Consider the following 13,119-nt stretch of genomic DNA (forward strand, 5'->3'; position numbering starts at 1 on the left):
GGAACAAACTGACCGGGGGTGGGAGGGGCTGCAGGGTGCATTCTGGGCTCGACCGTTGGAGGGCAGCAACGGCCAGGCGGCGCCAGGTCCCGGGTGTCGGTGTCAGGGCGGCGGCATCACCATGAGGCTGTGGCTGTTGCTGTGGCTGGCGCTGGCTTCCTTGACGAACACGCGCGGTAAAAAGAAGCCGTTTGTGCCGCTGCCTTATCCCAAAATCAACAACAGGACCTTTATCAAACAGTGTCTCGACGCCCACAACAAGCACCGCTCGGAAGTCAACCCTCCCGCTTCTGACATGCTCTACATGGTTGGTGTGCGCTGGGCAGGGAGAGGAGAGGAGAGGGGTGGGGTGGGGGCAAACCGGGTGGGTGGTGGGGCGAAGAAGAAGCACCCTGCGCCAGTCGGGTACTAAGTTCAGCGGGAAGCAGAAGCTCCGCATGAAGCTTTTCTTCACAGAGCGGGAAATAGCAAAATACTGCGCTGTTACCAAACACTTCTGCTGAAGGACCGAAGAGAATAGCCTGCCTTAGAAGTGTGTCGGTATTGCACACGTGCCGTCGAATAGTGAGTCGCATCGCATATTGGAACCGGGATGGGCCGTTGCTTCTCCTACTTCAAGCCGTTGGCTGGGGCGACGATGTGAGCCGCTGCTGCTTGCCGCCGCCCCCGCTAGTAGTTAACTGCTGCTGGTAGAGCAATGCTGGGGCTCATGCCTGCCCCGGTTCCCAACAGGAGCAAGAGAAATGCGGACTGTGTGTGTCTTCAGCACTCTGTCATTATCGTCTTATATTTTCTGGGTGTTAGCAAGGCTGGCTCAAGGGGTTGTGGCGCCCTGCCCAATTCCCCCCCCCCTTTAAAATATACCTTTTCTTTATCTTCTGAGACACTACTCCACCCAACCCCTCAGGATTCAGGTTCAGAAGGAATGTGGACCATTGTTACCTCAAGACATGTATGCTGGGCACAATTTCTGACTTCCCTGCCTTGTCCTTAATACATATTCAGTTTGGACCAGCAGGGATGAGGGGCAGTTTCTTGACTGTGCTGCTTATCTTCTTTCTGATTCTCAGCTTTTATTTGCACATTCTGATCTCCAAAATGAACTCTCACTGGCTGCTGACTTCCAAAACTCCAGTTCTTCAACCTTTGACTTCAGACTCTAGAAAGACTCTCCTTCTCTCTCCCTTCCAACCTGAATTCTAACTAAAAACTCTCTAAACATCCCTTCTATAACTATACACAATTTTTGCTCCAACAGCTTTTCAAACAAGCCAATTAGTATAACCTAAGTTCCCTCCATTTTACAAAATGCAACCAATTCTATCAAAGCTCCCTTTCCTTCCAAAATTAACTCAGTGCATGGCTTCATCTTAACTGAATCTTACATGAGCAGAAGCTATGAATTTTGACCCTGCCAGTTCTCTTTGTAACATAGGAACCTTGCAACCATATTAACAAATAAATCCTATTTACAGTAATGCAGAGGTTTGTGAATATCAGTGCATTAATAAAAGTGCTTATTTACTACAAGCTGATCTTTAGGAATATCCATTCCAATTAATTTACAGTTCATTTGCAATACAAGGGTTTATTTTACAAAACCCAAGAGGTCTAAGCCTTCTTCCTCCACATATGGTATGCCAGGGATGTGGGAAATATTTTTATTTGATTTTTAACCCTCCTTTAAAGGGGGTGTGTGACTGTGTGGAAAAGCGGGGGCTGGAGCAAACAGTGGCAGGTCACCCCCACCCACCTAGTCATTAGAAACTGCTGAAAAGGACTTTATCAGGACTGATGGAATCTGGCTACTCTCAACCCTCAGGGAAGGAAAAATGTCTTGAAAATAAAGGGCAGTCATTGCGCTTGAATGGTTTAACCCGTGTATCTGAGATAGACTGGACCTGTTTTGCTATCACACAGACCTTGGCTCCTTAGCAGTGGTAGTTCAACTGCTTCTATTTGACAGTAGCCTCCTCCAGTTTGCTTCATTTTACCTCAAAACTGCTAAGCCTCGGTGCTGCTCTTTGGCTTTTACCAACCTTGTATATCATATGAGGAAGGTGCTGCTGAGTTCTGAAAGGGTCATAGGGCCCAGGATTTGTAACAGTTGCATGACAGGCACACATTCAATAGGTTCAACTAACATGATGGAAGCAGCACCTGTTGATATTTTGCCTATATTTCAGTTGTATGACAGCCAGAACTTCAGTGGGTGCAGTTCCCATCTACACATGCTAGGGAAACCTCACCCACTGAGTTTCTCCCTATCACTCAGAATGGTAATCTTCTGAAAACTGCGATTCAGAAGATAACATTGGTGACATCTCTGGTCAGAATAAACAAATGCCTAAAGAAAAATAATATGTAGAAATATGTTATATCAGGTTCTAATGACACAGGTCTAAAAAGTATCAGGGTTTAAACACAGGCTGAGTAGCTCTTTGGTCATGCATGCCATCTCTTATACAGTATATAATTATGACAAATTCAGGTTTTACCATATAGATTTTGCTACTGTCACATCCAGTTTGAATCTCTGTTAATTTATCTGTATTGTTGTATGTTTACAGAGATAAGCCATGCCAACATTTTGTGTTGCTGAGTGGATGTTTATGAAAGTACTGGTTTATGAAAGACACACTATCTGCCTGGAACTCTGTGTCTTAACAGCTAAATATTATGACAAATGTTATGAGAAGCTTCATGAGGAAGCTTGATTCAAAAGGCATCAGAATAAGAAATAAGTGCCTTATAAGTTTCAACAGAGCTGATTTGTACTTTGTCCATTATTAGGGTGCAGCTAACAAAAGTGGTGTTATTAAAAGTTGTGTGTGATTCTTTTATATTTTACAGACATGGGACCTAGCTTTAGCTAGAACAGCTAGAGCATGGGCAAATAAGTGCATATTTGACCATAACCCATATCGAGGGCATCCTCATCCGAAACTTAGGCCCACTGGAGAAAATCTATTAGCTGGAGGTGCTACCAGACGTCCATATAATCCTGCTGGTCCAATCAGTGCATTCTACAATGAAGTTAAGTACTACAATTACAATAAACACTCATGTACACGTGAGTGTGGTCATTATACTCAGGTAATTTTTATTCTCAGATAGTGTACATAATATTAAAGACCCAGATCTCTAAAGACAACCAATATATGAAGTAGCTGCTATAGTGACTCTTTAATTAGAGGGTTTTTTAAGTAACTACAGGAAAACCTCTATATTCACGGGTTCTGTTCTGCTCTACAACCGTGGATATGGAATCTGCAAATATTGGGTCAGTGGGGGATTGGGTAGGTTTAGGTTCCCAGAGGTGGTGGTACCTTTTTAAACTACTGTGTGGCAAGGATGGCTCCAGAGGCGGTTGCAGCATTTGGGATGGCGGTGGAGGCAGCAGCACGGACTCCTTCTCCCTTCTAAATGGTGGCCGTAGAGCTGGCACTGGTACCTTTTGAAACTGCCACTATGCAGCAGAAATGGCTGCAGAGGCAGGCACAGCATTTATAAATGGTGGTGGAGGCAGGAGCAGAGACTCCTCCTGCCTCCCAATTGACAACGTGGTCCGGTCTGCAGCCCATTTTTGACCTCTTTGAGTACACACACATGTTCAGAGAGGCCCAAAATGGGCTACAGACTGGCCCATGTAGTAATTTGGGTGGGTGGGAGGGAGAATGAGTCTTTGCTGCTGCCTCTGCCATCCCCAGGATGATGGAGGCATCAGCGGGAACTCCTTCTCCTTCCCCCTCACTCCCCTGCCCAAATGGCCATGCAGGCTGGTCTGCGCCCATTTTGGCCCTCTCTGAGCATGCACACATGTTCAGAGAGGCCCAAAATGGGCTGCAGACCAGCCTGTGCACTTATTTGAGAGGGAGTGGGAGGGAGAAGGAGTCTCTGCTGCTGCTTCCATTTGCAAATGCTGTGGCTGCCTCCGCAGCCATCCCCACCGCTTAGTGGCAGTTTAAAAAGGTACCGGCGCTGCCTCCACAGCCACCATTTGGGAAGGAGACGGAGTCCCCCCGATGCCTCCACCACCATCCTGAATGCTGCAACTGCCTCCAGAACCATCTCCGCTGCACAGTGGCACTTTAAAAAGGTGCCTCCGCCCCCAGCCTGCAGATACACAAGTTCCTCTGGTTCCCCGCGTATACCAAAGTCAACTGCCTATTCCCTGACCACGGATACGCAAAACCGCGAGTATTGAACCCTCTAATAATTAGGTTTGCCTGTATTGCAAACAATAATAGCGGCTTATTTGTAAAAGACATAAAATTGGTTAAATTAATTAAGAGGCAATTAGAACATTCTTGAAAGGAAAAACAATCTGCTTCAGTCTTAACTTTAATGGGTTTACATTAATTGCCAGTAGTCAGAGGGGTGGAGGGCTCTTCAGCATTTGAAAACATCCTCTGAGCTAATGTTAAGAGGTCTGCATGGACACGTGTTAGTTATCACATCCCGCGGCTTTGCTCAAGTGGGGGTAATTAGCATCAAATGCGTGCAGATAAGTCAGCAGCAATATTTAGCCTTAAAGTTCTCCAGGAAAGCTAGTTGTGTACACACTGGAAAGGACAAAGGAGAGTAGACATGTGTTCTTTAAAATAAAGAGTTCTTTGCTTAGGGGCAATAGGGGCATTGAACGTGAAAGGTGGGTGGTTAGCTTTAATATGGGGAAGGGGAAAGAGGCTTGAGGGTGAAAAAAAAAAGGGAAGCCACTTTTCATAGCTACCTGCTTCTAGCTAGGGTCCTTCTCTCTAGTTAGCTCTAGCATGAGGTGTGCCCAGGCAGTGTAGGGTGCAGAGTCTGATGGCAGGGTGCAAATGCAAAGATTCAAGCCTGTGTGTTGGTAGCACTCAATGCAATAGTGAGTGCAATTGCAGGATGCAAGAGAACGATTCCATCTTTAAGGGGATTCTTACTGTATAGGCAAAAGCACATCATTTGTTGGCATTTGGGGTAGAAATGGGCAAAACCATGCTTTCCGACCATACCCAGGTCACACCTGCTTGCTGTTGGGGCACACATCTGTGGTTGACAAAAGAATGCATACTGCTTGATTCGATCACAGGTAGGTGTGAACTCAATGAACAATAAAGTGAAATGGTTTGGACAGCCTGTATGGGCTAGAGTGAATGAGCGAGCTCAAAGCTTATCTTGCTCACCAGGAAGATCTTCCAGGTTGGGAGAAAATGATTCCTTTGATCCTAACTTTTCCTTCTGGTCATGCCAGGCCATTAGCACAGCAATCGTGAGGTGGGAGTGCTCAGTCTTATCTGAGTTTCTGTGGAAATGATTAGTAAGATTAATAATTAGAATTAATTTTAATAATTTTAAAAACTTTGTTTTAATAATTATTTTATTATATTGTTTTTATTGTCATGTATTTTAATTTGTGACTTTTAAACATTTTAAATTTTGTACACCACCTAGAGATTTATATATCAGGTGGTATAAAAATATGATAAATAAATAATCCTTTATGCCAAAAAGAGAGTTTTACTATTCCCTTGAGAAGTAGTTTCTCTCCTTAGCTCATGCCAGCTCAGCCAGCCTCCTCCTTTGTACTGTGAACAAAGAGGCGCCATGGGGGTTACCTTGCAGTCTCATGTTATACTTGACCTGGGGTAGTAGTTGCCCCATGTTGCTTGTGCTAAGCGACCAACTGAAGAGTTTGCCAAATATGGGCATGTGTAGAGTTCACGGTCCTGTGAGCTCAAGTAGCTAAGATGGAGACTGCAAGCCTGCAGTTTCAAATCATACAGAGGGATGTTGTTTGTAGCCCCCCAAAAGGCTGTTTTCACAACAGCAGAGACCTTTTTGGGAACCTCCCAAGCTTTTCTCAATTATTTTTGGTAGGAAACCTGCCCCCACTCCTGGTCACGTGATGTGCTGCACCCCCCTGTCCTTAGTCTTTCGTCATCCACTGTTCTGTTGACTTTTTGGACTTTCTTTCCAAGTTTCTGTGTAAAAACAAAAGAACTATTCTCTTCTCTCATTGTTTTGTTCTGTTTTTAGTTAGTGGGTTTTTTTTAGTTAGTTTTCGGTTTTTTACAGGAGAGGAAAGCTGGTCTAGGAGAGGAGAGCTGGTCTTGTGGTAGCAAGCATGACTTGTCCCCATAGCTAAGCAGGGTCTGCCCTGGTTGCATCTGAATGGGAGACTTGATGTGTGAGCACTGCAAGATCTTCCCCTCAGGGGATGAAGCCGCTTTGGGGAGAGCATAAGGTTTCAAGTTCCCTCTCTGGCTTCTCCAAGATAGGGCTGAGAGAGATTCCTGCCTGCAACCTTGGAGAAGCCACTGCCAGTCTGTGGAGACAATACTGAGCTAGATAGACCAATGGTCTGACTCAGTATATGGCAGTTTCCTATGTTCCTACACTGACGGGCTTTGCACCTGTGCAGAGACCTCTTCGGAACCTAACAAACTCTATTCTCCTGATTTGGGCAGGAACCCCACCCCCAGCTGCTATATGCAGCTGCGCCTCTCCTCAACCCCTCAGTCTTCGTTGTCCATGCTTCAGGAGACATTGTGGAATCGCTCACTCTATGACGAGTAGGAAAGTAACATCAGTACATTTATTTCTATTCGTTGTATCTCCTGTTATCCCTTTCACACCTTATTATATTTTATTTTTGCACAGTTGCGTATTTTTCTTGGCGTTTTTATTTCTGTTCAGGGGGCCCCCCTCTCTCTTCGGAGATGCTCCAATCCCAGACGGGACGGGGCTTCCGAGGCCTTAAGGCCTTGCATTTTTCTATGCTGAGTACAACGAACTTTAAAAATTGTACCCAGTGTGGATCAAAGATTCCTTCCCCCAATACCCAAACCAAGTGTTTGCTTTGTTTGGGGGAATCCCACGTTGTTGAGTCCTGTGCTCATTGTCAGAAATTTATGAAGCAGGCTCGTAAAATAGGGCTTCTCGCTTGCACACAGCCCTGTGGGAGTTAGCGCTCTGTTCGTCAGAGGCTTTATTGTTGAAGTGCACTTTGAAAATGGCTTCATTGATTTCAACAGAGTGGACAGACTCCGCTCCTCCGACTTTGGCCCAGACTGAAGCAGCCTTGGTACCACCCTCAGTACCAACACCTGCATTGGTGGGAGTAGTGGTTCCCCCTGCAACTTTGACTTCATTGCCCATGCCAAACCCTTCTTCATCTGGATCAACATGTCCTGAGGCACCTCCCAAGACTCTCAAGAAGAAGAAGAAGAAGGTGGTAGCTCCTCAAGGGCCACCACTGCCCATGGGTCAGCACCTGCCACCGATACCAAAGAAAAAGGAGCCCCTGCTGGTAGCTCCCTCAGAGGAGCCAAATAAAAAGAAACCAAAAACCACTTCTTTAAACAAGGAGAAAGGAACCATGCAAACCCCGCTGGGTGACAACCCTGACAGGGTACCCATGCAGTTGGTACTGAAGGGAAAGGTGTCTCCACCATGAGAAAAGTCGCTGGAGGATTGAATTTCTCTGTATCGCCCAACCTGGAGTGATTCTCTGGGACTAAAAGGAGTCAAACTGGAAGGGGACAATGAGCCTGACTATGGTGGTTCAGAATATGAATCTTTTACGCCAGATAAGGAAGATGCCCACTTGCCCTGGCTCCCTAGATGACAATTGCCACCTCTTAGATGAGTTGGTCAGACTCTCCCTAGGGATTGAGATGATTTTTGGGACGCTAGAGAGCACTCCTGGGAGTGTAAGCATGGAAGAGACTGGGACATATGACCGTTCCCAAGCTGATCAATAGCAGGATTCCCCAAGGGGATCTTTGGATATTGCTGAAGCAGGTTCCCCCTTTTGCAGAGAATGGTGGAGGGAAGAGGGATCTTACAGACAAGCTTTGTTGGACTATTGATTGGAGCTAGAGAGGTGCCAGTATGGGCGTTGATACAGAGAGGACTCCTTCGAACGAGGATGGGAAGACCACTGTGTTTTCCACCAGAACCCTTTGCTAGGGATGTGCAAAATATTTCGGGCACAGAATGATCTGTGCCCAAAATGAGCAATTTTGGGTGATTCAGGGCCGAACCGAATCACCCCTGATGTCCCCCGATATCTTTTGGGCCTGAGCCGAATCACCCGAATTTCGGGCCCGAAAAATTCGGGTGATTCGGTTCATGGTTGATTTGGGGGGATTTTTTGAAGTTTTAGTGACTTTGGGGCAGTTCGGGGGCATAGCATGGGATCTGGGAAAAAGGAGTGGGGTGGGGTGGTAGTGCCTAATGGGTGCAGGCTTACCCCCCCCCCCCCAATTTCAGGGGGATTGGGCAAAGGGCTGATTTTTGGGAAATTTCTGAAGTTTTCATGTCTTTGGGGCAGATTGGGGCAGAAAGTGGGGCCTGGGGCAGAATAGTGGGGTGGGGTGGTAGTGCCTAATGGGTGGAGGCTACCACCCCAATTTCAGGGGGATTGGACAAAGGGCTGATTTTTTGAGAATTTTTGAAGTTTTAGTGACTTTGGGGCAGTTTGGGGGCAGAAAGTGGATCTGCCCCAAAAGAGTGGGGTGGGGTGGTAGTGCCTAATGGGTGGAGGCTACCACTCCAATTTCAGGGGGATTGGGCAGAGAGCTGATTTTTTGGGAATATTTGAAGTTTTGGTGTCTTTGGGGCAGATTGGGGGCAGAAAGTGGATCTGCCCCAAAGGAGTGGGGTGGGCTGGTAGATAGTGCCTAATGGGTGGAGGCTACAGAATAAATGTAGTGGAGAACCACTAGTAGAACATTTTGTAGAACAGAATCCTAAATCAACAGATTTCATTTTCTGGGCAAAACAACAAGTGAGGAATCAAAACGACCAGTTTCTGCTGTGAAAAGAAATGCAGTGGATTCTTAGACCACAGAAAAGATGTCCCATATTGCCTATATTGCCTTAAGAAGAAAAAAGTATAACCTAGTTTTAAATGTCATAATCTATTAAATACAGCTTTATCCAAAGGGTGAATAATAGATGATGTTAACTTTCTTCAGCTTTAGAATTAAATAGAACATATTTTAATATTGCAGGTATGGTTTTGATATACTAGTAGTAAAACAGCTTGCAGTTTGCAAGCATGCATCTTGTACTACAGAGTCTGGACTTTGTGTTTAAAAGTAGCTGAGAAAACTGCCAAAGTCTGTGTGAACCCTAACCCCCTAACCCACGCTTTTCCAATGGGAGAGTTTTTCCTAATTTTCCAGGAAGTTAATTAATTTTTCTAGGATTTTCTTTTTTCAATTTTTCTGGTAATCTGCGTGAGGCCTGGAACCTACAATACCTGTGAAAACACCATGTTTCTGTCTTTTGTGGTTTGGTCCAGGAGTTTCAGGTGAGTGAGTGAAGCCAGAACAACTTTCTATATATAGGGGTGTGTGTATAACTATTTTTGATCAAGTTCTGCATTTAAGATTGCAATTGTGTTTGAGTAAATCCTAATAACTAGCAAGCCAGAGGTTGCTGGTTCAAATCCCTGCTGGTATGTTTCCCAGATTATGGGAAACACTTACATAGGGCAGCAGTGATGTAGGAAGATGCTGAAAGGCATCATCTCATACTGGGCGGGAGATGGCAATGGTAAACCCCTGTTTTCTTCCAAAGACAACCACAGGGTTCTGTGGTCACCAGGAGTCGACACCAACTCAACAACACACTTTACCTTTAAATCCCTATAACAGTTCAGGGGATAAGAAGCAGTAACTGTTAGCACAGCTTGTATATTATTTTGTAAAATCTTTTTTCCCCCCCAGGTAGTGTGGAGTACTTCTTACAAGCTTGGCTGTGCTATTGTTTTCTGTCCTGAATTTGGTCGTCATAAAAATATTGAATATTTTGTATGCAATTATGCTCCAACGTAAGTTAAGACACTTTTGAACAGAATTTTCACTATATTGATCTAAATCTGTGTTAACACTCTATTATTCTTCTCTCAAAGGGAGGACGACAGGTAGATTTGGGAAAGCCCCTCCTTCAGGCTAAGAAGGCAAACTTCATTTCACACTTCTGGAGAGGAAAGTCCAGGAAGGGCTTTAACTAGCCTTTCCTGGGTAAGTCATTGTGGAAGAGGAAGTCATTCTGTTCCCAGATGACTTCCTACCTCCATTATCAGCAGGCAGGTTTAGTGGGCTCCCACTTCAAGCTTTGACTCAGAAGACAGAAAATTAAGGTAGAGAGCAAAAGAAGGTGGTCAAAGAAAAATTCTCAGCACTGCTCTCTATGCCTAACACAACTTTCACATTTCTGAGGAAAACCTTTCCTTCCCTTTCTTGAACATCTTCCCCAGGCATTAATAATCAACAGTTGGTCTGAGGACAGTACTCAGGCTTCTGCCATACTTCCCTGTGTTGCTTACAAAATTAGGTGAACACAAAGTTTTCCAAAATGTCTTCCTTCATAAGCCCCATTAGAGTCAGCATAGAAGGTGAACCCTGGCCAAATGCCACCTTTGCATCTCTGAGGGAAAGCTTTTCTACTTCAGTCCCTTTAACTGAATAACGGTTAGGGGACAGCCTGAGAGTGCTTGGGCTGCTGCTATACAGACACCTACCCCTTATAGCTAATGAAGCTGGTTGAGCAGGCAACTTTATCTCCTCACAAGTTAGGGGCGAAGATAGCATCCCTTCTCCAAAAAGGGCACAAATTCAGCAATAAAGATAACGAGGAGGAAGAACCAGATTTGGACAGTAACAGTGACTTAGTTTCTCAAATTTAACTCCAAACAAGAGGAGCAAAGTGTTAAGGTGCTCTTCTTATTTTCCTGCTGGTTGAAAGCAAGACCTTTCACTTCTCCTTTGTCACCTGGGTGGTTTCCAGACTGCAAGCTCTACAGTGGTTAGAGGTGATGTTAAATGCTTCGGCTTGGGATGGTATTCAAAATGTAAATAAAGGGTGGAAGCCATTTGCTACATAGTTTGTGGTACAGCTGTGGCGGTTCGTATTGCCACCCATGATGACCCATTCATATTGTTTGTAAGACGTGCTCTTTGTGCCCTCCTGCTGCCCCATTATGGGCCAGTGGGGTCATAGAGGAGGCGGGGGACAATGATATAATGAGACTTTTTTTTAAAAAAAAAAGACCTTTTTTTCTCGGTGGCTTTGCACAAAGCCACCTGTAGGTGGAGCAGTCTTCTAGCTTGTGCAAACTTAACTATTCCTTGCCATGGCTGACAATTAGTATTTTAAACTAATTAAAAAAAACTCACTGGCAGAGGCTGAAAGAGAAAAGGAAGAACAGAAAGAAACATAATCACAGGAATATAATCACAATGGGTTAGGAACATAGGAAGCTGCCATATACTGAGTCAGACCATTGGTCTATCTAGCTCAGTATTGTCTTCACAGACTGGCAGCAGCTTCCTCAAGGTTGCAGGAAGGAATCTCTCTCAGCCCTATCTTGGAGAAGCCAGGGTGGGAACTTGAAACCTTCTGCTCTTCCCAGAGCAGCTCCATCCCCTGAGGGGAATATCTTATTGTGCTCACACTTCTAGTCTCCCATTCATATGCAACCAGGGCAGACCCTGCTTTGCTAAGGGGACAAGTCATACTTGCTACCACAAGACCAGCTCTCCTCTCTAAACATTAACAGAGGAGGGAGAGGAGCAAAAAGCAAAGCCACTTAATGGCGCAGTGGGAAAATGGCTTGACTACTAAACCAGAGGTTGCCAATTCCAATTCCTGCTGGTATATTTCCCAGACTATGGGAAACACTTATTTCGGGCAGCCACAATATAAGAAGATGCTGAAAGGCATCATCTCATACTGTGCAGGAGGAGGCAATGGTAAACCCCTCCTGTATTCTACCAAAGACAACCACAGGGCTCTATGGTCACCAGGAGTTGACACTGACTCATGGCACACTTTACCTTTACCTTTGCACAAGAGCACCCAGGAATGTTTTTTAAAGGATCATTTCAGCAGCTGAGAGGAGATTAAGATATTGAAACTTTAAATTGCTGAATAAACCCTTCACATTACACCACATTATACCGCAGAAACAGCGGGACAGTCCTAAAATGGGGGAAACAGCTCTCTTTTTTTGGAATCCACATGCAATGTTGTAACACTAAAACATAAAGATAAAACCCGGAAGAAGGCTTCCTTGCTGACATTGCATGCACAACGGTGTCAAAACACAGTTAGTATGGATGTATACTTAGCAGATGCATAACAAAACAATTAACATGTAATCTGGAAAGTGCCTTTTATCAAGGGAACCTGGATGAAGGGAACCTGTAATCACCAGCTAGCCAAGTCACACTCAAGAGCCAAGTATATATGATTGCACTTCCCTGACTCCCGGTCCATAACCATGTATCAGTCTTGTATTGCTTTTAACTACTGGATATTTTACTTGCCTGCTCAGTCCTCTCAGTTAGCTATCCTATTTTACATATCTTATTTTAACTCCTTCATTTTATACTTATTTTATGTCCTTATCCTTTTAAACATAGATGCTTATAATTATGACTATAATCTTAGGGATTTTACGGTTTTGCCCCTGTTCTTTTCTCTATTTTAAGAGGTAGTAGTTTTAATAAAGTATTTTTCATAATATTAGAGTAGTAATTTTAAAGTCTGGTCAATCGATGTGTTGATGGCACTCAATCAATCAATCAATTTTAAAGTAATATGACCCTACTGTTTTATAATTTGATATCGATTCATGCTCTGCTGTTCTATCTTATGCTGGTCTTGCACCATAATAAAGATGATTGATTGATTGATGTTTGTGCTTCTTCTAAGGAACCACCTTTACTATCACACCACATGTAGGGGCTCAAGGGACTGGAGCTCTCATTGTTATCATTCTTCTTTCATAGAGAGGAGCCTGCAATTATTACTGCTCCCATAGCCACTCTAGATTGTTCTTGCCATGATAGGCAGGAACCTGCAGACATTTTGTTCTAGAGGTGAAAGCTTACATCTTCCAAAAGTTCAGAAAGGACCACTCAACAGTTGCATATAGTCTCTAAAGTCTCTTTTCTCATCAGTGAAACTCATACGAGACCTAGAGCAGACTTCCCTGTTGCCTCTATATCAAGTATTGTCACCATAAGAACAAAGAAAATGGCCCTATACTCCTCTCCTAGTCTTCAAGGCCTTGGTGCTTCTTCACCATGCAGATTAGACCCTTATAAAAAAGAAGAAGGG

At 44.5% G+C, this 13,119-nt stretch overlaps 1 protein-coding gene across 1 annotated transcript in view; it reads left to right on the forward strand.

Annotated features, from left to right (window-relative positions):
- LOC128327240 (GLIPR1-like protein 1) overlaps window positions 1–13,119 on the forward strand; it is a 33,571-nt gene continuing 20,452 nt past the window's right edge. Inside the window, exons 1-3 of the mRNA XM_053255774.1 lie at window positions 1–307; window positions 2,854–3,096; window positions 9,720–9,823. Of these exons, the coding sequence (XP_053111749.1) occupies window positions 122–307; window positions 2,854–3,096; window positions 9,720–9,823 (533 nt within the window). The 5' untranslated portion in view covers window positions 1–121. The remainder of the gene's footprint in view (window positions 308–2,853; window positions 3,097–9,719; window positions 9,824–13,119) is intronic.

The sequence above is a fragment of the Hemicordylus capensis genome, chromosome 5 (assembly GCF_027244095.1).
Source record: "Hemicordylus capensis ecotype Gifberg chromosome 5, rHemCap1.1.pri, whole genome shotgun sequence".
NCBI lineage: Eukaryota > Metazoa > Chordata > Lepidosauria > Squamata > Cordylidae > Hemicordylus > Hemicordylus capensis.